Source organism: Gigantopelta aegis, chromosome 15 (assembly GCF_016097555.1).
Source record: "Gigantopelta aegis isolate Gae_Host chromosome 15, Gae_host_genome, whole genome shotgun sequence".
Lineage (NCBI taxonomy): Eukaryota > Metazoa > Mollusca > Gastropoda > Neomphalida > Peltospiridae > Gigantopelta > Gigantopelta aegis.
The window spans coordinates 19,865,512-19,891,833 of record NC_054713.1 but is presented as its reverse complement, the minus strand read 5'-3'; the positions used below and the strand labels follow the sequence as shown (position 1 = coordinate 19,891,833).

At 37.7% G+C, this 26,322-nt stretch overlaps 1 protein-coding gene across 1 annotated transcript in view; it reads right to left on the bottom strand.

The window, feature by feature from the left end:
• Window positions 1-26,322, bottom strand: part of LOC121389705 — a 210,274-nt gene that overhangs the window by 40,953 nt on the left and 142,999 nt on the right. The window contains exons 58-62 of the mRNA XM_041521356.1: window positions 17,488-17,633; window positions 14,160-14,357; window positions 8,266-8,388; window positions 5,948-6,118; window positions 2,822-2,984 (exon numbers count right to left, since the gene is read on the bottom strand). Of these exons, the coding sequence (XP_041377290.1) occupies window positions 2,822-2,984; window positions 5,948-6,118; window positions 8,266-8,388; window positions 14,160-14,357; window positions 17,488-17,633 (801 nt within the window). The remainder of the gene's footprint in view (window positions 1-2,821; window positions 2,985-5,947; window positions 6,119-8,265; window positions 8,389-14,159; window positions 14,358-17,487; window positions 17,634-26,322) is intronic.

Sequence of the window (26,322 nt, the reverse complement as noted above, 5' to 3'; positions counted from 1 at the left end):
TTCTGGGTGAGCAAAACATTTCACCAAATTATCTCAAAAAAATGCAAAACCCAGTTATTTTCCAACAAAATAGCAATTATTACTTGAATTTTTTTTGCCAAATTAAAATAAAATTTGCTAATTGTTTCTAAAATTCGCAATTGGCGAGTTTGGCAAGTGGAAGACCTAGCCCTGATTAATGTTTGTTGTGTTCAACAACACCACTAGAGCACATTGATCTATTAATCATTGGCTATTGGATGTCAAACATTTGGTAATTTTGACATAGTCTAGATAAGAAACCCAGTTTTTTTTTTTTTTTTTATCAGAAGGGATCTTTTATATTAATCATCCCACAAACAAGATAGTACATACCACAGTCTTTGATATACAAGTCGTGGTGCACTGGCTGGAATGAGAAATAGCCCATGGGCCCACTGATGGTGATCGATGCCAAACCAACCGTGCATCAAGTGAGCGCATTACCACTGGGCCATGTCCCGCCCACCCAAATATTACTGGATGAATGTATTTTATATATACATTTAGAGGATAATAAATGAAACTACCAATTACTACTATTTTTATTTCCCTGGTTATGAGTGCCCACTATGGTAATAAATGGTTGCACTCTGTTTGGCTGACGACTCGTTTACACTGAATGCGGTGTGGTTACAAAAATAAAAATACACCGATTCCAATGAGAGCACTTATTGATTTCATGTATTTTGCAAACACAGAAATCTGCAATAAAATAATCGACCACTCGAGTCAGTGATATATTAAGCAGATTTCATTTAATTACTAGTATTTTAACAAACATAGTCGGGTGCAATTATGACATTTCTCCTTTAGCATAAACATATGAACATAAAAAAAAAAAAATATAATAAAAATAAATAAATTTTAAAAGTGCATTGTAAAGCTATATTAATAGTAAAATATTTACTGCATGTTGACAAACCATACCATCAATTTATCAAAATAATGGTTTGTGTCTTTCAACCTTGTATGCCCTAGTTACTGTACATACCGTATTTTCCCATGTATTATGCGCACCCCCCCACTTTGAACATTTATTCCAAGAAAAAACCCATGAACCACAATATAATGCGCACCGTTTTTTTAAACCACAAAATCGACAATGAATGCAAGATGTACCGCTTTCCCCGTCACCAAAATTAACAAAAACTTCAGAAAAGCGAAAGAAGCGGTATATTCAAGAAACCAAGAAACAAAACTCAAGTTAGGTATTTGAGTACATAGACCTACATGTCACATTAAACAAAGGCTAGTACTTGCGTACTTACATGTCACAGACTCACACGTGCATAAATCAAAACAAAGTTATATACCCCATACACTGTAAATGACTAATAAATATATGAAAACAAAAATACAGCATATTACATTTCGTTCTCGTGGCTAACGTGAATGCGAAAGATTTCTAAATTTATAATAGTGTGGTATATTTCCGGTTTGCCGGAAATGGCCGAATTAAATCTCATGGAAATTAAAAATATTTACGGTCCAGTTTTGTAATTTTTGTGCACTTTTTGGCGAGGTATGGATACTTTTGTAGATTTATTTTGCATTCATTACAACCATCACAAGTGAAAAGCGATTTTTAAGAGGGTTTTGGCATTTCGTTGTAATGAACACTGTCAATAACCTGTAAAGTACCGTAAACTACCGATCGGCGATTTTTCATGGGTGATCGCTGGACATTTTTAAAAGATATTTTTTCTATTGCTATGTATAGTGCGCACCCCCATTTTTAACCTGTATTTTCTGGAAAAAAAAGTGTGCATAATACACAGGAAAATACGGTACATTTGAACAACCTCAAATGCTCCCCCCTCCCTCCTTCCCAATTTATTTGAGGTTAAATTTGGCCCTGAATGGTACATTTATTTTCAGTCATGAAATATGTGTTAACATTTACTAAATAAGGATTTATCCAGGATTTTTTGCCAGGTCCCATATCTGATGGGATTAGGAAAATTAGCGAAGGTAAATCATACTTGGGGTATTTTTTCAGGCCACTGAATGATGCAGTACACCATTGTTGAATTAATGTATTGGAACAGACGTAATTAAAAATATATATTGGGAATTTTTAGCATAGAAATTGGGCTCACAGAACGTCTGGATAAATCCATGCTAAATTTACATGAAGTTAAATTTTGTTTTGTTTAAAAATACCACTATAAAGTACATTGATTAATTAATCACTGGCTATTGGATATCAAAGATGAATTTATTTAAACACTCACAGGTGAGGAATTGTCCCGTTCCAACACCAGGTAGTTTTATTAGAGTACAGCATGTAGGGATGGTGAGCAAGTTACTTCCATATACTTTTATATACACCATCCCACAGACAGGATAACACATACCATGGCCTTTGATATACCAGTCGTGGTGCACTAGCTAGAATGAGAAATAGCCCAATCACCGACGCGGATTGATTTCAAACCAACCGTGCATCAAGCAAGTGCTTTACCACTGGGTTACGTCCCACCCCCTCTGTTAGACAAATATATTGTATGATTCAGTTATTCAATAAAATGTACCAAAATACAATAAATGTTTATCCAATGAAACCCCTCTAAACCAGACACCCACAGGACCAAGTAAAAAGTCTGGTTTTAAGGGGTATTCAGTTTGGAGGGAATTCTGGTTTTTGTAGAAACTAGCACATGTGTAAAAAAAAAGTAAACTTTTGTGTACTAAAAGCATAACAAATGTCTGCAAAAATTAGGAATTTCAATTCATGTACTAAATTCTATGATCACATCTGTCTTGCCATAATAGCAGAAAATCAATCTTTTTAAATTACCTTGACAAAACATTTTTTATCCCTCCATTTGACAACATGTGCGGTGAAATCTACATCTAAATCTCTTGCAACATAAACAAAATTGAGTCCCTGTTTTACAGCAGCTACTTCACTCCATGGAAATATGCAGTCCAGATGAAACCGCGCCAACGTTTTAGCAGTTCTGTTAAATAATAAACAAGCATTTTGAGAGTACTGCTAAATTAAGCACTACTTGTCCCCTAGAGTTCCCGATATAAATCAATCTGGGCCTGTGCTTATAAAACTTTTAAGAGTCCAGACTCAATCTCAAATGACGTCACACGCATGCAATTTATATGGCGTTGTTATGCTGTTACAGTCTCAGACTCTATTAGAGTCTTAACTCTCAAGTCTAGACTCTAAAAGTTTTATAAGCACCAGGTCTGTTTAATTCCATATCTGGGTGACCTTTTATTAAACCATCAAAAGGCTGCTGGCAGAATCATGGCAGCAATTTGAAAACTTATGGAATCATCTTAAGTACATATGGAATGCTTTGCATGATGCTGCAAATTTATAAGATGCAATCATCTTAAATACTTAGATTACATATTTTTTGACGATTCCAACAGAATCTATATATATATATAAAAAAAAAATATTCTCAAATTCAGTTTTGTCACCTGAGGACTGTAGGATCAATTTATGGTAAAAAAAAAAAAAAGTCAAGTAAGCAAGTTGAAATACCTTTTAAATAGTGACAAAATCAAAATTGCATATCAAAAAATGTAATGCCAGAAAGCTGATTAAAGGTCCTTGTTAAAGTTGAAATTACAAGTACAAAATGTTTTAATTTCACATTTATTTGTAATAAATATTTACAAATTAATCATATCTAAAAATTAATCGATCCCACGCATAATTTTTCCATAATTAACTCTAGAATAATTTTGCACTGGATGACAAGAGGGGTTCCCCCCAAGTAATTTGTGGCTAAAAATAGCATGCATGGCCACCATTTATGTTTCTTTTGTCAGTTGACCGCAAAACATTCTGGGTAAGCTTAGTATGTTGAATGTGTACATATAAAACAGTGACGTCACTAGTTAATGCATGTGACACTTTCACTAAGATTTCACTGTAATGTTTTATAGGTGTATAGCTGAAGGTACATGTATAAACTTTGTGTTTCAAAGCAAACATTAATAAATACTTTTGGCAGGAACAGCTATTAATTATGGCAACTTTTGACATACAGTAGCACCTTTAAGTTTACAGTATCTTATTTTAAATACTTATTAAAAAATTATCAATGTGTCCCCCCCCCCCCCCCCCCCCCCCCCCCCCCCCATATTCACACTTCACACACTGACCTTGGTCTCCTGTTAATCCAGTCTTTTATCTTATGGATAAAATAGCTTACAGAACTAATCATGCAATGTTTTCTAAAACAAATCCTTCAATATTTGTTTTCTTCTCCATCCTTTTTTAAGTATTAAAACAAGCTTCAATGACAGCTTTGTCACCATAATTTTAGCATAATAAAGAGTAGGCAAAAGTAATGTTGGCTTTGCAGTATCAAAAATAATTTTTAAGCCAGCTGCCATATCCATTCTTAACATGGAAACTCCAGCTAAACGTCGCTGTATTGAACTATCACTCGATGATAAACTTAAAAGCATTAACAGTTTAAAATTAACACTATAAACACTATTTTGAAAAATGCTGGGAGTACTATGCACTCTCAGAAACAATCCAGTGTAAATAATACATGTAAGTCAAAACATAATCTGACAGGTTACCTGCATTGACAGATGACATTTGACTAGAAGATGTCATCAGTGAGACACTGTGGTACTACCAGGGTTTCTGCCAGAGGGTAAAACGGGTATGGCGCCATACCCAAATTGTTATTTTTTAAAGTTAATACTTTGACAAAATTAATGATTCTTATCATTACTGTATGACTTTCTTAACCCTAACCCTAAATGTAACCCATTTTCTTTGTGGGGGAGGGCCCCCATACCCCCCGTTGACTGTGGTTGCATTCAATTCCATAGCGCCATACCCAAATATTTCTTTCTGGCATAAACACCGACTACCTGTGCACCAGACATGCACCACCCTAAGTGCACACCACTCTACCATTACTAATAATGTAAAAATTATTTTATTTAACGATACCAATAGAGCACATTGATTTATTAGTCATCGGTTATTGGATGTCAAAACTTTTGGTAATTCTGACATGTAGTCATCAGAGAAAAGCTGCTTCATTTTTGCTAATGCAGTAGGGGATCTCTTAAATGCACTTTCCCAAAGACAGGAAAGCACATACCACGACAGTTGACCAGTTGTGGTGCACTGGTTGGAACGAAAAAAAAAAAAATCAGTTGAATGGATCCACTGAGGTGGTTCAATCCTGCAACACAAGCACCTCAAACGAGCATTCAAACGACTGAGCTAAGTTATTACTAATAAGGCATTCAACCAGCATAGTTGAATTTTTTTTTACCACAAATATGATGTGTCATTAGATGTAAAAACTTTTCAAGTTATTAATCAGTAAAGAGAGGTACAGTTTTTTTTTGAGCACCCAATATATATTTCATATTCACTTTCCCATGGACAGGATAGCACATACTATGGCCTTTGACACACCTGTCACGGGCATTTGCTGTAGTGGGGAAAACCCAATGGGTCTGCCATGGAGGTTTTATCCTGCTATGACCTAGATATCTCAGACAAGTGTTCTATCAACTGAACTAAATCCTGCCTTATTTATTGGTAAATAAGTCAGAGAAAAAAACCCCCATTGAAACCACATAAGCTGGACGTAAGAGTGAGGGTAATACATAAATCCTGACACTCATTTCGTAATATCAGTACGACACACACACACACGTGTAATAATTTATTTATTATCCATATTATTGTGTGTTTTTTTTATAAATAACAAGGCTGTCTCAAAATGTTTTAACCACAACTAGAAAGAGATTCCAAAATGACGTCATATTTCAAATAGAACTGGGGAAGCAATGGCAAGTTATGACGTCGCTTCCCCAAATTACGTCATTATACACTTGTTATTACATGTGTGCTTCGTATGATTATTATTAACTCAGTGATGTTGAACCATGTGGATAATAAATACATGTCACTCACTTTCTTGCAAGATATCGAATCATGAAGATCAGACAGACTATAGCTAAGAAAGTGAGGCCCACTGGAAAGGCTATCGCAGATAGCAGATACCGGTTGCAGTCATCACCAATCCAACTTGCTTCACAGGTGCAAACATTGGGACTTGTGCATGTTCCATGCACACAATGCTGTCTGAAAAATAGTGCAATATAAACAAAAGTTAAAATTTCTTTTTGTTTAATGACACCACTAGAACACATTGTTATTCATCATTGGCTATTGGTAACATTTGGTAATTTTTACATATAGTCTAAGACAGGAAACCGGCTACATTTTTTCTTTAGTAGCAAGGGATCTCTTATATATGCACCATCCCAGAGTCAGGATAACACATACCACGGCCTACTGAAAATATAGCAGCCAACATTTTGTTTTCAAAATCTTGATTAACTGAAAATTAATTAACAACTACTGTTTAATGTTTTAAAATTGTATAGCTATTTCTGAAACTTGTGTAGCAAATTGTGACATGATACTGAACAAAATGTTCACTGTACAGCATGAATTATTTTGTTCAACAAAAGTTATATTTAAGTTTTAAAAAAAATTAAAAACAACTACAATTATAATCTAGCTGTTATCTGCTTTGTATAGACTGATAATCTGTCTGTAGAGAGGGGAGTCGGTAGTGGGCGGGAGTATTTGTGGTGCTATTGAATTTTGAAAATGTCCCGCAGGTTTGGGTCCAGTCAAAATATCTGCACAATTTCGTGAATTAGTTTTAACACATGATTTGGAATGGTTCATCGAAAGTAAATGGTGAGCTATGTAAGTGATGTTGACTTAGTTGGCCTCATTCTGGAACCATTTCATTTCATTTCAATTTATTTTCGTGCTTATATCTAATTAAGGTTCAAGCACGCTGTCCTGGACACACACCTCAGCTATCTAGGCTGTCTGTCCAGGACAGTGGGTTAGTTGTTAGTAGTTAGTGGTTAGTGAGAGAGAAGAGGGTGTAGTGGTCTTACATCTATCTACCCATTGAGTCATTAAAACTCGCTCTGGGTGGGAGCCGGTACCGGGCTGTGAACCCTGTACCTACCAGCCTTATGTCCGATGGCTTAACCACGACACTACCGAGGCCGGTCTGGAACCTTAGCTTGCTGCTGGTGCACATTCAGAGAAAAGGACAGGAAAGGGTTGGGGAGGGTGGGAGAAGGAACCACCTACACTGGCAGGTGCAAGAGAGCCCGACCGGAGTTGGTAACAGGTGGATGCACTAGTGGGTGTTAAATTTAGTTTTTATAGCTGGGTAAACTCTATACCAGCTAGGGACTGAAATAGGAAGTGAAATATGGTTGCCATTACTTTTTTTTTTTAAATATCAGACCAAAAAAATGTCCTGCTAAAAACAAATATGGCATGCTGGAAATAAAGACGGGGTTGTGAGAAATGTTTAGAATAGTTTTAAAAAGTAGGACCTCTGAGATCTACATGTATTTAGAGTATTATGAAATGAAATTATGCACAAGAATCACAAGCTAAATGGCAGATGAGATAATCATACCTACATCCATCTTTTGGCATGGTGGTTTCAGCAGGTGGATTTCAAATTCACCTGCTAAATCTAAAAACTGGACTGCCTGTTGCTTTTCACAGGCCACTATTTTGATCTTTGTCTAACATAAATGGGAAGCATAATACTAATGGCTTGAACCCAAAAATAAATGCAAGAGAATACACAAATAATACTTCACGTGCAATCAGACTGACAAATAACCCACATGGTAATTTAAATTTTACTTCATTAATCAAAACAGTGAGAATTAATATTTAAGAATGTATGAAGATTGCTTATTTCTAGTACCTTCTTGTTAGTTTGTAAAATGATCTGCTTATAGAAAAGTGACCATACTGTGGTCGCTTAACATGGGTATTCTCTTGATTTAGGTTTTTAGGTGGGGTAGTCACTAAAATAAAAAGTTAAAGTTTGTTTTCTTTAACGACACAACTAGTACACATTGATTTATTAATCATCAGCTACTGGATATCAAACATTTGGCAACTTTGACATAGTCTTAAAGAGGAAACCTGCTACATTTTTCCATTTGTAGCAAGGGATCTTTTATATGTACCATCCCACAGATAGGATAACACATAACACAGCCTTTAAATTGATATACCAGTCATGGTGCACTAGCTGGAAAAAAAAATAGCCCAATGAGCTCACCCACGGGGATCGATACCAAACCAACAGCACATCAAGCAAACATTTTACCACTGAGCTACAGTCTTTATATACTCTCACAAATATAAATAATATATTGTAGAATACTTACTTGCAAATAAACGTGCTACAGAAATCCAAATCACAGATACAGTCATCGACTTTGAAGCATTGACCATCAGTGCATGTACAGTAAATAGATTCACATGTTTTACCTGTGAAACCCTCAATACACCTGGAAAAAAACACACACACAAGTTTTTATATATTTGTAAATGCACACACTATACATGTATGTAAAAACTAAAATACTGAAGCTTGCATATTTCCAACTTGCCGATATACCGACTGATGTCTCCAATTACCAACAAAATATTCAATTCAAATTTTGTCATGTTCAGAAAATGTTTAGATTTGGTCTTTATAGTACATACTATGTTAAACAGCTTTGAGATTCCGAATCATTATGCAAGACAATGGAATCTTGTGAATAGAATAGAACAAATTAGCTGGATAAATAAAGCAAAAATGCAGATATTACTTGGAAATGAGGTGGGGGAATAGCTCTAAAATAATACCATTCTGTATAGATCTGTCAATATATTAGTGTGAAAAGTTTAAAAAAGGAAAGTCATGCCGTTTACACTATTGTCCGAACCAAACTGTTAACAACTACGAAAAATTACTCTCCTACCTTTAATTGCCGTTAGATTTCCTCCAAAGTTTGTCCAGACAGAAATCTTGAAAAAACCCATTACAATGACACAGATTCCACATACCAGATGATAACTATGTCACCTATATCGACTTCGCTGAGAGCGCATAGGGCAAAAAGCATGTATTACTGTGCCAGCTGCCATTTTGAATTTTTATGGAATATTCTTCAAGAAGGGTGAAAGGATAGGACTTAATCTAACAACGTCATAACATGCTATGATATAAAAGCAAATGTGATGACATCATATTATTTATTATTATTATCAAAAAAAATTTAATGATACCACTAGAGATAATTGATTTCATATTAATTGTGTCACATACTTTGGAGGCTTTCACCCCTCTTGAAGAGTATTCCATAAACAAGCAACATGGCAGACGGCAGAAAACTGCATGTATTTTTCCCTATGCAATCTCAGCAAAGACAATATTGGCGACATCATTGCAGTCTCGTGTGTGGAATCTATATTTGTAGTGCTTTTTTTGCAATTTGTGTCTGGACAAACTTTGGAGGAAATCTAACGGCAATTAAAGGTAGCAGAGTAATTTTTTGTAGCTGTTAACAATTTGGTTCGGACAATAGTCTTGTAGTTGAAGTGATATGTTGGAACACTTAATTGTGCTCGGAACACTTAATTGCGCTCTCGGAACACTTAATTGCGCTCTCGGAACACTTAATTGCGCTCTCGGAACACTTAATTGTGCTCTCGGAACACTTAATTGTGCTCGGAACACTTTTTTTCTTCCGGAACACTTAATTGCACTCTGAACACTTAATTGCACTCTGAACACTTAATTGCACTCGGAACAAGTGCAAGTTCTGAGATTCCAAGATTTTTTGTGCTGGAATTGGAATCCCAGTCATGGTACTGGGATTTCAAACAAAAGGTAGGATCCTAGTAACACTTTAGGGATTTGAATCATAAATCAAATAGTTTAATATCGACGTGCAGGTGTGTATAAAATATATTCACTCCCCAAAATATATACTGTCCCCGCTCATTCAAATTTATTACCTATTAAAACAGTTAACTATAACTTTAGTATGTGTGTATCCCCATTATTCACCATACTCCCCAAAATAATATTGTCCCTGCTAATTCAAATTTATTACCTATTAAAACAGTTAACTATAACTTTAGTCTGTGTGTTTCCCCATTATTAACCATACTCCCCAAAATAACATTGTCCCTGCTAATTCAAATTTATTACATATTAAAACAGTTAACTATAACTTTAGTCTGTGTGTTTCCCCATTATTAACCATACTCCCCAAAATAATATTGTCCCTGCTAATTCAAATTTATTACATATTAAAACAGTTAACTATAACTTTAGTCTGTGTGTATCCCCATTATTAACCATGCTCCCCAAAATACACATTGATCCTGCTAATTCAAATTTATTACCTATTAAAACAGTTAACTAGAACTTTAGACTGTGTGTATCCCCATTACCGGTATTCACCATTCACAGTATTAGCAACATTTTAATAATGACAAACGAGTTGTAATATATCACCAAATTAACAGTCTAGCTTGTCAACTATGTACTTCTCACGGTATTCTATTTCATTACAATGTCAGCTTAATATTAACAGGGTATGCACTTGGGATTGTTTTTTGACTAGCCATTCGGGCCACTAACAGCAACACTTTGACTCGCCCGTACAACTTTTGAATGGCCGAATTTCGTTAAAGTAAAAGAACTTAAATTGCACTTTAAAAACATGTTATCTTATCATACAAACAATAATAACAACACAAAAGAAGGAAACAGAACTTATTTTAGTTTTATTACAAACTGTTGTAATTAAATTATAATGATTATGTTGTCACGGGACCCACACAAATAAAACATCTTGAAGGTTATACCAAGGCTCAGTCTTGGAATGAATAAGGGGTTATTAATAATTATGGTCGTATGACGAGGAATTAAAAAATACTAAGCTGACAGCAATGTTATGTTGACATCGTTCGCAGTGACGATTGGGCGTTTGGTATAGTAGACTCGGTATATTCCGTAAGAAATTAAAACGTACCAACACAGATAGATAGATAGATAGATAGATAACTACTTTAACGTGCTCATATACCACTAGGGTTTCGAACACGCCCATCCAGAGTCCGACCTCCGATAAGATTGGTGGCCTGACTTGGGATGGGGGGAGGTGGAGGGTAGAGTTGAAAATGGGCAGAATTTTGAAAATAGCAATTAGTAAAAGAGTAAATAGAATTTGTTTTTAAATAAATAAAAAGTTACAAGCCAAAAATAAAAAGAATTGACTGCTCGGCCGAATATTTATATAATTTGGAGCATTTTAGGACAGTCCAAAATTAAATAAGAGAAAAAAATGAGGATCGGACTATTTAATAATATAAAAAAGAGAGTAATTTCGACATAATCTTTTGAACGCAGATCTAAAAGTTTAAAGTCCGATCGATATGTTCACGTGAGGGACGAGATGGGTTTCCTCCCGTCAAGAAAACCCCTAAATTGACAGTCATTAGACACTGAAAGTGTAGTGATGTGCTGAAATACAGATCTTGAGAAGCCGGATCCGTCTGAACGAGAGAGTATCAGACTAGGGTATAGTCCAGTCGTCATGGGTTGGTATAGTGGTACGGACGGGCCCGACTCCGGAGGATACAAGATGGTATCACTATAAAGCAAAGTCTAGAAAAGACCCCGCTTCCTATTTCTTCTTAGAGTGGGGCGGTCAATTTTCCAGTGCTGCTAGGACAGGCTCGGACATGTAGAGACTAAATGTGAACAACCGTGGCATTCTGCAGAATGGCAGTCATATGAGTCACGAAAAAAAAAGTCGACATAGTCAGCCGGAGAAATGACGAGGCGGCAAGGAATCTCACTAAAAAAGAATCCAAAGTTACACTGTGTTCGTACGATTCCCAGTCTGGGGCTTGATGCGGTAAGACGTGTTTGTTTCACTTGTACACACTGCACGTGCTTTCGTGTGCTTGACTTGGGGATCCTTCATTTCGTTGTTTTTGTCAGCGAAATGAAGTTTTCTACTGGGATGTATGCGGCCATTGGAACTGATTGAATGCTTCTCATTTCGACAGCCTGCACCACCAGATTTGGGCCCGTCCACACCACTATACCAACCCATGACTGGACTATACCCTAGTCTGATACTCTCTCTCTCATTCAGACGGATCCAGCTTATCAAGATCTGTATTTCAGCACAGCACTACACCTTCATCATCTAATGACTGTCAATCTAAGGATTTTCTTGATGGGATGCAACCCATCTCGTCCCTATAAGCTGTGCATCCAAATGCCCTTAACTAGGCCACTCACGTGGACATATAGATCAGACTTTAAACTTTTAGACCTTCGTTCAACATTTTATGTCGAAATTACTTTCTTTTTTAATATTATTAAATAGTCCGATCCTCTCTTCTTTCTTATTTATTTTTGGACTGTCCTTCTAAAATGCTCCAAATTATATAAATATTCGGCTGAGCAGTCAATTCTTTTTTTCTAAATTCTATGAACTTTTTTACTAATTGCTATTTTCAATATTATTTTCAACTCTCTCTCCCCCCCCCCCCCCCCCCCCCCCCCAATCTTGAGTCAGGCCACCGATCTTATCGGAGGTCACACTCTGGATGGGCATGTTCAAAATCCTAGTGGTATACGAGCACGTTAAACTAGTTATCTATCGAAAAACCTCAGGCTCGTAAACAAAATCTTTCTGTGAAACAGCGTAGCAGAATGTGACGAGTTGTTCCGATTGCAACTAAATGGAAAGTACAGATGGACATGACCTAGGTGTTCCGATTGAACCTATGAATACAGTTACGTGGTTGAGGTTTTCCGAATACATAATTAACACCGGCCATGGCATTCCAAATGGTTTTAGACTGTTCGATAGTGTGGGACTTAACAAGTCAATGTATAAAGAACACTCGTCATTGTCCGTGAACATTCGTCATTGTCCTTGAACATTCGTTATCGTATCGTATTATGTGTATGTGCATGTCTCGTGGATCCTCTGTTGTGCACCGGCCTTGGTGGCGTCGTGGTTAGGCCATCGGTCTATAGGCTGGTAGGTACTGGGTTCGGATCCCAATCGAGGCATGGGATTTTTAATCTAGATACTGACTCCAAACCCTGAGTGAGTGCTCTGCAAGGCTCAATGGGTAAACCACTTGCACCGACCAGTGATCCATAACTGGTTCAACAAAGGCCATGGTTTGTGCTATCCTGCCTGTGGGAAGCGCAAATAAAAGATCCCTTGCTGCTAATCGGAAAGAGTAGCCCATGTAGTGGCGACAGCGGGTTTCCTCTCAAAATCTGTATGGTCCTTAACCATATGTCTGACGCCATATAACCGTAAATAAAATGTGTTGAGTGCGTCGTTAAATAAAACATTTCTTTCTTTCTTTCCTGTTGTGTGGATCAGATGGTCACTTGTTAAATGTTGTCTATTTAGTAAAGTTCTGTTAATGTTGTTCACTGTTCGTGTTCTTCTGATATAGAGATGGTGGCTCACAATAGACTGGGGAAGTGGTCGCTATTATGTCCTATATGGATTTGGTTCCGCAGATACTAATAGGAAACCAGTTGAAAACAATAAATAAAAATAATTTTCCAATCTCTTACAAACATTAATTATTTGCATTTTGATACATATTACAATATGCGAAAATTTTCGGTTTTGACTTGCCCGACTCTATTTTGACTCACCATGGGCGATCGGGCAACCGCAAAGTGCACACCCTGTATTAAATGAAATGAAGTTGTGGGCTTTTTTTCAATGATTAAAAACAAAAGTTCATTACCTAATTGTAATGTATCGATCAGGATACTTTAATCTTAATTCTTGCGTAGCTTAGAAAAGTGACTAAATGAAAAGTTACATCATCATCATGAACATTCATTGGTCCCCTGCACCTAAATTACTGGTTTGAACCATGTGACTTGCTTTAAAAACATCATTAAATGAATATAGAATCAACACTGAAAAATATCTTCTTACCTCATCTACTTGCCAGTGTTAATTTCGACCCCTGTTTAATTAGCCAGGGTTCACACTGAAACAAATTTCAGTTTAGCAAATTTTCAGATATAACGAGTGTTTCCTTGAAAATTATTAAAATGTGATTATTTTAAGAAACATTTTATTAGCAAAAGACTAAATATTATAGCCACTTTGTATATAAACTAGCAACTGGCTAATTTGGCAATAGAAAGGATGAGCCCAGATTAGCTAAAGGTATAAAATTTTGGTGGGAAAATTCTACAAAACCTATTTGAACTTACTCGCATTTGTTTACTCCTGAACAATTTCCATGGTCATAAATGAATTTGGTTATTTCGTTTCCACCACAGCCATTGAAACAATAGAAAGGTGCAACTGCATTTTCCTCAAGGTAACTTTTAACTGGTGCCATTGTACTTGGCGGGATGGGATCATGTTGAAATGAGAGACTGCTAATCATCCCAGTTGACGACGGAATTCTGGCAAAAAATTGTAACAGAAATTAGAAAAAGATAATTAAAAAAATAATAATAATAAAAATAATGTGGTACAAATTTATGAAAGATATATACAGTAGAATCGCATTGGGTTGAACTTGGAAAGTTTGAATCCACCAAAATGCTCGAACTAAAAACAATGTCCCAAGTTACTCTTACATGTTGACTGAATGGTTAGGTTAAACTACCCGATGGCCGGGTCGAACACTTTCTCGAACACTGACAGGGTTCGAGCCAATGAGATTTAACTGTATATGCAATATTCATGTCCACCAGTAATAATGATGGGTTCACAAGTAGGGGCATAATTTATAAAGTTATGAATAATTTAGAAAGTCATCAACATTATATACAACATATTTCATAATCTAATTTCATTTACAGTGTTCCAGTTAACAGTGACACCCAATAGCTCATGGGCGGATCCAAGGGGGGGGACCAGGCCCCCCCCCCCCCCCAAAAAATTGTTCAAGTGCCCTCAAAATGTCCAAGTGCCCTTTTTGTTTGTAGAATTTTTTTATTTTTTAAGTAAACAATAATTATATTGTAGATAAATGAAATCAAGATTTTCGTGTACATGCGCAAGCTTGCAGATATGTGTCTGTGTTATTGAGTCTCAATGGGGCCCCATTGAGGTTCTAACGCGAGTGACGCCAATTTACTTCATTATTGCTAGTATATTATGACGTAGAACTGTAGGAATTCATATTAATTGTAAATATCAAAACTTGTAGTAAGGTGCCCTTTTGACGAGTCAATGTGCCCTTCTTTTTTGGTCCCCCCCTAAAAATATTTCCTGGATCCGCCCATGTAGCTGATGTGTATTTTTATGCTAGGATGTCGTTAAACATTCATTCATTCATTCATTCCAATTAACATATCTGACATAGCCGATTTAAAAAAACAAAACAATTTTCCTCCAAAAGGGTTCTTTTAGAAACAATTAATATAATACAGAAAACTGAAGATGGAAATGTGTTACTTAATGTTTTTATTCCGAAAGATGTTAATTTCATTACATCATAATACATGCCAACACATTTTATAAGCAGAAGTTGACATTGTCACCACTGCCTTCAAAAAAGTAATGTTTATATACTCTTCAAAAAATGTTGGGGAACTCTAATAAGAATTTACAATTGCCAAAATTGTAAGGTATATTAGCTGTGGGGAATGGTTATATGATAATAGTGAATTAATTGAGCAAACATTACAACCGGTAGTTTAGTACCGTATATATTCGCCTATAAGTCGAATTTTTTTCACCCAAAAATTATTTTATAACTTGGGGGGTCGACTTATAAGAGGGTAAAACAATTTCACCCAAAAATATTACCGTTTTGGGGATTATTTTACAAGTTTTATTGTTGAAGTATGCCCTGTATTTATACTCAAATATCTTAATTTGGCACATTTATTTTTTATAACCTATTTTTTTTTACATTATAACGGTTTTGGTTATGCGAAAAGGCATGCGATCTCACTCACATGCCAAGACAACAGTCCACTTAGTTAAAATAACAGTCATCACTAATAGCAAAAATGTATACAATACTAACAACAGTACCTGTTGCCTGAGTTTATTTTGAAATCTGGTCACTGGCATTAATGGTTGTTCAAACAATGTTTTGTCAGTGATTAACTTCATGAACATTACTGAGCTTTCCCTTAAAATAGACTGATCTCTGCAGTTCACTAGAGCAATAGGGACACACATCATTTGGTACAAAAACCAGTGTACTTTCCAGAGTTATCCTCCTTACATGTATTAATATGGCGGCAAAATATGTGATTAACCGATGATACATGTACTTTCAGTTTTATCGTAGTGATCTGTTGTCAGTGTTTATAAATAAAGTTGTTGTCTGTGCACAAAACCATGCTGTACAGTGCCATACAGTAACAGTCAAACAGCTTTCACTCTCTACGAAGGGAATATTTCGTTTTGGTGCTATGTAGTTTGGAATGTTGCGATGTACAAAACGTTGAAAACGTGAAAAACGAAGTTTGTAAAATAATTTTCTTTTGTTCAGATATTGTACATTATTGTTGTCATGTGCTGAAAGTAAGAAATACTTCAATATTTATAAGTTGTTTTTCATGGGTCGACTTATAAACGGGTCAATAAAAAAACACGTTTTTAGGGCTTGAAATTAGGGACTCGACTTATAGCCGAGATCGACTTACAGGCGAAGATATACGGTATTACAGTAGGTTTTATGACTACCAAAGACCTTGAAGGACGATTGGGGTCAGAAGTGAAATTTGAAAGTTGACGTTTTTTTATTAGTAGTGGGTGATACCGCCACAATGTGTGAGACATTCATTCAGTCGATGAGGCATACTGTTTATGAGTCTCCCAATGGCCATTTGAGAGAGTCTGTTCCACTCCTCTTGCAGCGCCTGACCAAGTTCTGCTAACGTGGTCGGCGGTCTTTGATGTTGACGCACATGTCTCCCCATCATATCCCAGACGTGTTAAATGGGGGAAAGGTCTGGGCTCATTGCTGGCCATGACATTCGATAGATGTTGTGCCGCTGAAGGTGAGCATTGGCGATTCGTGCACGGTGAGCATAGGCATTGTCGTCCAGAAAAACAAAACGTCGACCCACACGCCTAGCAAACGGGATGACAAAGGGTGTCAGTATGTTGTCCCGGTAGTACTGCCCAGTGACCCTTCCTTGCACAATATGGACGGGGATTCTGTCATTCATAGTGATATCACCCAACACCATAACTGATCCACTGCCAAATCTGTCATGAAATCACATTGTGACGTTGGTCTGCCATTCATTTCGTCGTCGCCAGACCCGACCATGCCTGTCAAGGAAGTCCAAAGTGAATAGGGACTCATCTGAAAACATGACATGACCTGAACGTTCTTTACTAAGGTCAATACATATGTTCGGTCTAATAGTTGATATTAACATTAATATTTCAGGTTCCCCTACTTTTTTTGAAGAGTATATCTCGCCTTGTTACTTCGTAAAGGCAACACAAAAAGAAAACAGAAAAATTATTCACTTAATGCTGGATTAAACCAAGGCGGAATGAAACCATTCTGTTATGCTCATGAAAATGATTGACAAAACTGAACAAAGTTTTTCTTACCTGACTTTATTAACATATTTAGCTTTGGCAATGACAACAGGAATCAACGTGAAATTCCAAGGCGTATTATCAAATGGATAATAAGCTTCCAGCGGTATCTCTTTGTACTCCGAGGAATGCACTAAATATCGGCCATACATTGCCACCTATAACAAAAACAAGCATTCTGAGAGTACTGCTAAAGCAATATATGTCCCCTACCAGGACCCACAAATCTATGTTCAAGGGCCATAACTCCATCAAACATTGACTTATTAATCATCGGCTATTGGATGTCAATATTTGGTAATTTTGACATATAGTGTTAGAAAGGAAACACGCTACATTTTTCCATTAATGGTAAGGTATCTTTTATATGCACCATCCCACAAACAGGTTAGCACATACCACAGCCTTTGATATACCAGTTATGGTGCACTGGATAGAATGAGGAATAGCCCAATGCGTCTATCGATGGGGATTAATCCTAAACGGACCGCGCATCAAGTGAGTACTTTACCACTAGGCGACATCCCACTCATGTTTGACAGAGTCATGGCCTTTGAATAAATCCCCATAAAAGTCACACTAGATCTGCAACTACACGATACACCAATACCAAAATAATTTCAGGCTGCGAATTTTGCATGATTCTGTGATTTCATGAATCCCAGATTTTGGGATGGAAGCACAATATTAACCTTCTGACTACTGCAAGTTGACACTGTACATTGATTGTATACAGTGCATTCCCCAATTCATATTTCACGCCATTTTTCAATGGAAAATACCTGGGGATTTTTAGTTCAAAAAGTGGTTTTCGGAAAGTATTTTCACTTGACAACAAGGGTGGAACTTCACAGTCATTTTCAGGAATCGACAGCTGATTGTGACAGCTAATTTGATAATAAATTTGACTGTTTTACCAACAATGAAAATCACGAAATATTGGGATATGAATCGTAGTTGGTTTTAAAAAGATATTCTGGTAAAACAATCCCAGTTATTGGGAATAATGGACATAAATACTGGACATCTGGCCACAAATGCCCGTAAGTAAACACAAATTTTTCTACATGTTACAACATAAAATATCATAAAAATTATAAAAACCCACAAAAATAATACTTACAGATTCAAATATAAACTTTATATCATGTAAAAGTTATAAATTTGTGCACCTCAACATGGTTTTTGTCACAAATTAATCCAGTAGTCAGAAGGTTAAGATATGGAATTTAAACAAATTTTTAAGTACAGATCAAAATTGAATTGTTAATGTAAAATGCAAGTTCAGTCAATCCTCTGTCAATCCAAAATTTAACCCATGAATCGAAGTTGAACCAGCAAGTGAAAAACCGGGTCTATATTCTCCAACATCAAGGGTTTTACATTAAAAAGTATATGGGTCGTTCTTAGAAATTGTGTGCCCCTTCGTGACATGGGGGTAGTCTATTTAAAATCCATACTAAAAAGCAATCTTTAATTGCACTATAAATATTTTGACTTCATGTCAGTGTATATTGATGTGAGCGATAATAAAGATAATACTGAGTGTCTGTGTTGTGTCTTATGTACTTTAATGAGATGGATGTGGCTAAATGAATAAGAAAATGGCGTCAGCAAGTTGTGACATCGGCAACACCACTGGGAAGAAAGCGAAGCAAACTTGATAAAAAAAATGCTCAGATACAAAAATATTTGTTTAAAACGATCATATTCAACCTTTTTCTTAAGTTGGATACATATTTATCTTCAAGAGCAATCAAAATTATGATATAGTTAACCAATTGTGAAGTCGTTAACATCGTAACCATTTGTTTCCACTTCGAAACAACGTAAAATTTCACTACAAGCATAATGTGAAAACATAACACAGGAACTATTTCAACATTTTAACGTTTAACACACTGACCTGGTTATTGTACATAAAGAGTTAAATCCTAAAAGGTGTCACTAGACGGTAAAAATTGAATTGAACGTATATCTACAATTGTTAATTCCTGTTTCACATGTTACGATTGTAAATCTATGTCATAGTATTTATTTAATTCAGAATAGAATTAGGGATTATTTTTACACGAATCACTTCGCGAAAAGGGCGGGAAAAGCAAAGCTACACGTGTTTGCACTTTTCCAAATCCTTTGTTGACAACAGGTCGAGTTTTTTATTTCGTTTCTCTGACGTCACGCTGTGTTCGCTTGCTAAAGATCGACGAAAATCGAAGCATTGGTACTCATTTTAAGGTAAGTTTGTTTGCTTTATGAAACTTTTGATGCCTGTATTATACTTTATTATTATTTAGTGCTATTCTTTCTTTGTATTGGACCACGTTTTATTATTTTATTTCGCTTTTAAAGCTAGTAGATTTTGATCACAAATTGTCGAACCGAATCGGAGCAATCTTGGTCCGTTTTGAATGGATAATGTCAGGCGTGATTTAAAGTTATAAAAGTGGGGGTTTTATCGCCAGTATGTATATATATCAGTTGTATTTGTTTATTTAAAATATTTCTTTACAACAGCTATGTTATTTTTATTTTGAATCGGGATAAATATCGGAAATTCAAATTTAATTTCATTCGTCACTGGGAAGCGGTAAACGTCTATTCTTGGTTACGATGTTAAGTGAATGTGACAAAATTAAATCCTTGCGTTTACAGATGTACCAATGTCGAATGTACGTAAGTTCGAATGCACGTTTTTGTGTTATTCCTTTTACAGTGGTACATCTGTTTTGCATTTAATTTCCATCAAGCATCGGAAAAACATTGAACAATAAAAGAAGTTTACACACGCACGTAGAAGTGACAATTTTTCGTTGCCGTGTTACGAAATTAAACATACACATATTAAATCTAATACAGATAATATGTTTTGGGGCTTTTTAAAAATTTTATCACAAAGAAATGTAGTTTTTGACCTTCTCTTTCACTTGTTTTGAATACTATCTCGTGATTTTGAAAAATCGCTGGCTTGCACGAGTAAATACATCTGTGCATTAGTGACGTCACGCGGAAGGCGGTTATTTTGTTTTCCTCGTAACGAAGTTAATTTATTACCTATCGTGATTAAATATCGATTTTGTTTTAAATTATTTTGTTTGAATACATTATCAAATATTTTGTTATTGAATTACCAATAATTTATTTCCACTTAAGACTTTTGATATTGAACTTTCTCGAGTGAATGAACTTGCGCATTAATAAACGTCACGTGGAAAGCGATTATTTGGTTTTCCACGTTATGAAGTTAATATATCACCCATTGTGATTAGATGCTTATTTTGTTTAAATATGATTTTGTTTGGATACATACTAAAATACTTAATTATTTAATTACAAATAATTTGTTCCCACTTAAACTCTTGATATTGAACTTTCTCGAGTGAATGAACTCGCGGAATTAATAACGTCACGTGGAAAGCGGTTTGTTTTGTTTCAGTGTTACGAAATTAAATTAATTTACATTGAGCATGGATATTGGTGAGCTGTTGAAATTTTATTTGAGTTTGGACCTACTAAAATGTTTTGTTATTTAATTATCCGTCATTTATTCAACATTAATAGTTCAGGAAGTTCACCTTGCTTGTGTGAGTGAACCTGTGCATTAGTGACGTCACGCGGAAAGCGATTATTTTGTTTTCCACGTTACGAAGTTAATTAATCACCCATTGTGATTAGATACCGATTTTTCATTTAAATTATTTCGTTTGGATGCATACTTAAATACTTCATATTATTTAATTACAAATATATATATTTTTTAAACTCTTGATATTGAACTTTGTCGAGTGAATGAACTGGCCGATTAATAACGTCACATGGGAAGCGCTTTTTTGTTTCAGTATTACGAAATTAAATGAACATACATTGTGAGTGGATAGTGATCTAATTTGTTAAATATGTTTCTGTTTTGACATAATGTAATATTTATGTATCTAATTACCTATCACATATACCACATAAATGATTTGGTTTTGAGGTTTCTCAATGAATTGGTGCGTTAGGCCTACTTACTGACATCAACCAGAATGCATTTTTTTTTTTTTTTTGCTTTCAGTGTTACAATGCTAAACACAACTTGCTGGGTATTGATTTTTTTTTAGTTTGTTTTTGGACTTGTTACATTTTTAAGTTATTTTATTCCCTTTTCTTCCTCTATTAATATATTTTATTTTAGTATGTAATAAGGTGTATACAATTTAGCTCATTAAGTCATACATTCAGGTAGATGACTTGGAATTGATTTTTAATTTATATATATAGTGTGTGTATATATATATATATATATATATATATTATTATTATTTTTTTTTTTTTTATGAAGGATCACCATGCCAGTTCGGCAAAGCAACAGGATTGCTGCTAAGCGAGAAGATGATGGTCATCATCAAACAGAACCACAGACACCCGCCTCATCTAATTCCATCCCACCTCTTCAGGCCCAGAAAAAGAAAAAACAGACTGCAGCTTGTAAAAGCTTGTAGGGAGAGAATGAGAGCAAATGATCCTGAAAAGTATCAACAGTGGAGGGAAAAAGGGAGGCACGACAGCAAAACATACTGCCAGAACCTGTCTGAAGAAAAGAAAATAGATCAGAGAGAAAAAGCAAGACTACGGATGCAGGCCTGCAGAGAGAGGAAGAAAACTGAGCAGACAGAGAAACCGAGGAAGACCAGGGCAGCTATTGATGATCAGCGTGCTAAGTGGAGGGAACAAAAGCGTCATCAGATTGACAAACTGACTCCTCAGGAGAAGGCTCAGAAAAAAAGAAGGTACAATGAGAAACGTAGGTTATTGTACAAGGAGAAGAAACTGGCTGCTCATCTAAAGAGGATTTCAAATACTTCCAAATCAACCCAGTGTACATCCTTAATTGAAGTTGGAGAACAGTGCATTGAGGAAAGTGTGCAAATTGGTGATGAGAGGTCTCCTATAGCAAGACGGAAAGCCCTGTCAAGAGTGAAAGCCATGCTGCCTTGCAGTCCCAGGAAGTATGTTGAAATGGTAACTGACCTCATGACAAAAGCATCCCCAAGAAAACGAGCTATCTTCAACAGCATGAAACAGCAATGTGTGGAACAAAAGATTGGACAGGATGTCTTGAGTAGATTGAAGTCCATCAGCAAACAGCGCTCTAAGGATGTCAACTACACAAGAAGGGTTCTACTGTCGGTGTTTTCAAAATATAAGTATTCGCTTAGAGCCAGCAGCTCGCTCCTGGGTGTTCACAGGAAGACCATTTCCAAGAGTGTTGGAAACTCGTTTTCCACCAGCGTTGGCATGGTGAAGAAGAAGAAGAAGGCGGAAGCTGAAGCAACAGATTTCCTTGAATCCAGTGCCTATGCCCTGCCAGAGAAGAAGCTGGTCTCAAAGAAGACTGGAAGAAGCGCCGCAGTCCTCACCAGACCCATGAAGGACTTGTATAATGATTTCATGGAGAGCAAGGAGATGACCACACCCATCAGCTTCTCGCACTTTGCAAAGTGTCGTCCTACTCACGTTCGCCTCATGAGACAGGCTAAACTTCGGCAATGTTTGTGCGAATATTGTACCAACGTGGAGTTAAAGCTGCGTACTTTGAACGGTGTTGCCTCACGGATAAACAATGCTTGTCGTGTACGTCATGTATACCATGCTGTTGATGTCATCACCTGTGGTAGAGAGGACCGACAGTGGAAGAAGGCTTGTGCCTATCAAGAGTGCGACACCTGTGGTAGAGAGGACCGACAGTGGAAGAAGGCTTGTGCCTATCAAGAGTGCGACACCTGTGGTAGAGAGGACCGACAGTGGAAGAAGGCTTGTGCCTATCAAGAGTGCGACACCTGTGGTAGAGAGGACCGCCAGTGGAAGAAGGCTTGTGCCTATCAAGAGTGCGACACCTGTGGTAGAGAGGACCGCCAGTGGAAGAAGGCTTGTGCCTATCAAGAGTGCGACACCTGTGGTAGAGAGGACCGCCAGTGGAAGAAGGCTTGTGCCTATCAAGAGTGCGACACCTGTGGTAGAGGACCGCCAGTGGAAGAAGGCTTGTGCCTATCAAGAGTGCGACACCTGTGGTAGAGAGGACCGCCAGTGGAAGAAGGCTTGTGCCTATCAAGAGTGCGACACCTGTGGTAGAGAGGACCGCCAGTGGAAGAAGGCTTGTGCCTATCAAGAGTGCGACACCTGTGGTAGAGAGGACCGCCAGTGGAAGAAGGCTTGTGCCTATCAAGAGTGCGACACCTGTGGTAGAGAGGACCGCCAGTGGAAGAAGGCTTGTGCCTATCAAGAGTGCGACACCTGTGGTAGAGAGGACCGCCAGTGGAAGAAGGCTTGTGCCTATCAAGAGTGCGACACCTGTGGTAGAGAGGACCGCCAGTGGAAGAAGGCTTGTGCCTATCAAGAGTGCGACACCTGTGGTAGAGAGGACCGCCAGTGGAAGAAGGCTTGTGCCTATCAAGAGTGCGACACCTGTGGTAGAGAGGACCGCCAGTGGAAGAAGGCTTGTGCCTATCAAGAGTGCGACACCTGTGGTAGAGAGGACCGACAGTGGAAGAAGGCTTGTGCCTATCAAGAGTGCGACACCTGTGGTAGAGAGGACCGCCAGTGGAAGAAGGCTTGTGCCTATCAAGAGTGCGACACCTGTGGTAGAGAGGACCGACAGTGGAAGAAGGCTTGTGCCTATCAAGAGTGCGACACCTGTGGTAGAGAGGACCGACAGTGGAAGAAGGCTTGTGCCTATCAAGAGTGCGACACCTGTGGTAGAGAGGACCGACAGTGGAAGAAGGCTTGTGCCTATCAAGAGTGCGACACCTGTGGTAGAGAGGACCGACAGTGGAAGAAGGCTTGTGCCTATCAAGAGTGCGACACCTGTGGTAGAGAGGACCGACAGTGGAAGAAGGCTTGTGCCTATCAAGAGTGCGACACCTGTGGTAGAGAGGACCGACAGTGGAAGAAGGCTTGTGCCTATCAAGAGTGCGACACCTGTGGTAGAGAGGACCGACAGTGGAAGAAGGCTTGTGCCTATCAAGAGTGCGACACCTGTGGTAGAGAGGACCGACAGTGGAAGAAGGCTTGTGCCTATCAAGAGTGCGACACCTGTGGTAGAGAGGACCGACAGTGGAAGAAGGCTTGTGCCTATCAAGAGTGCGACACCTGTGGTAGAGAGGACCGACAGTGGAAGAAGGCTTGTGCCTATCAAGAGTGCGACACCTGTGGTAGAGAGGACCGACAGTGGAAGAAGGCTTGTGCCTATCAAGAGTGCGACACCTGTGGCATCAACCACCTGGACCTTCACCTGGAACCACCGCTCCAACACCAGGGCCCAGTGACGTCGATGAAATGGGAGTCTCAGGCAAACTTCGTCAATGGAAAACGGGTAAGATAAACACACATGTATAATAATTGAATATAATTTAACTGTTGACATGTCACCATCACCAGAAGGAAGAATGCTTCACCCACTGACCAAGGTCATACAAGTATTCATTCAATTATTAATAACATAAATACAACTAATAGTATGGAAGTAGAATATATAATATCACTTTTATCATACATTAAATGCTTTTGTAGGAGATATCACTGGCATCATTAGTGACATAGTGCAACTGTCATTCTACTAGTTAACGAGTCTACCGCTGCGAAATAAAGTGACATTCAACCCACATTACTGACATTGTTTACAATTGTCGCAAAGAATGATAATGGATGATAAAAAATAATACCCCCTCGTCTTATGATTTTTATCAACTTGTGCTGATAAATTATCACAAGATACTGGGAGTATCCTCTATTAATGATTTAAATGAGAAAATGAAAGATGAGGTAGCATGTTTAATCATTATATTATTGAACAATCACCTAATCATGGTTTGTTGTTTACTTCAGGTGAACAGAAAGATGCTTGTCCGGAAGCAGGGGACCCTACAGGATTTAGTACGGGAACTGAAGCCGGAAGTGACGTTTCTGGCACAACATCTGTTTCGTGCCGACTGGCAAAATCGGCAGTTTGAGGCCATGAGGAAGTGCCATCCATTTCCACAAAGAACTGTTGGCATGGTCTTGGACTTTGCAGAAAATTTTACCTGCACCAGCCAAGACGAGGTCCAAGCAGCTCACTGGTATCATGAACAGGTGACAGTGCATCCCATAGTCTGCTATTATGGATGCAAAGGATGCCAGGAAACCGTCACAGAGTCGCTGGTTTTTATCAGTGAAGACAGACTTCACGACTACCATGCTGTGTTCCATTTTACACAACTAGGTATGAAGCACCTTCAAGCCACAAGAGGACTATCACTGGACGCCATTATTCAGTGGACAGACGGCTGCTCTAGCCAGTACAAATCAAAGGGGCCTTTCAGCGACGTATCGTGTGCCCTGAGTGACTTCAGGTGTACAATGGAGTGCCATTTCTTTGGCTCTCGTCATGGAAAAGGTCCATCAGATGGTGAGAGTGCTGTTGTAAAGCATCATGCAGCCACAGCAGTGAAGTCGGGAAATGCAGTCATCACTGGTGCCAAGGACCTTTTTGATTATTGCATCACCAGCAAACTGAACAAGCAGCCCGATCAAGACTGCAACCATTTCCGTCATTCGTTTTTCTGGATGGCGAATGGTGAGGTGGACAGAAATAGGACAAGGAGTGTGAAAACATTGAAGGGTACACGTACCCTTCATTCAGTGAAATGCGTAGAGGCAAATGTGTTGTCTACACGACAGCTTTCATGCTTCTGCCAGTCTTGTCAGACAGGCACTGGTGACTGTGCCAATGGTGCAATTGTTGGGATGTGGAGCGAAGAAGTGCTGATCCCACTGTCGGGCCCTCTACAGCCAGTTGTCCACGACCAGTCGCCTGATGACAAGCAGGAC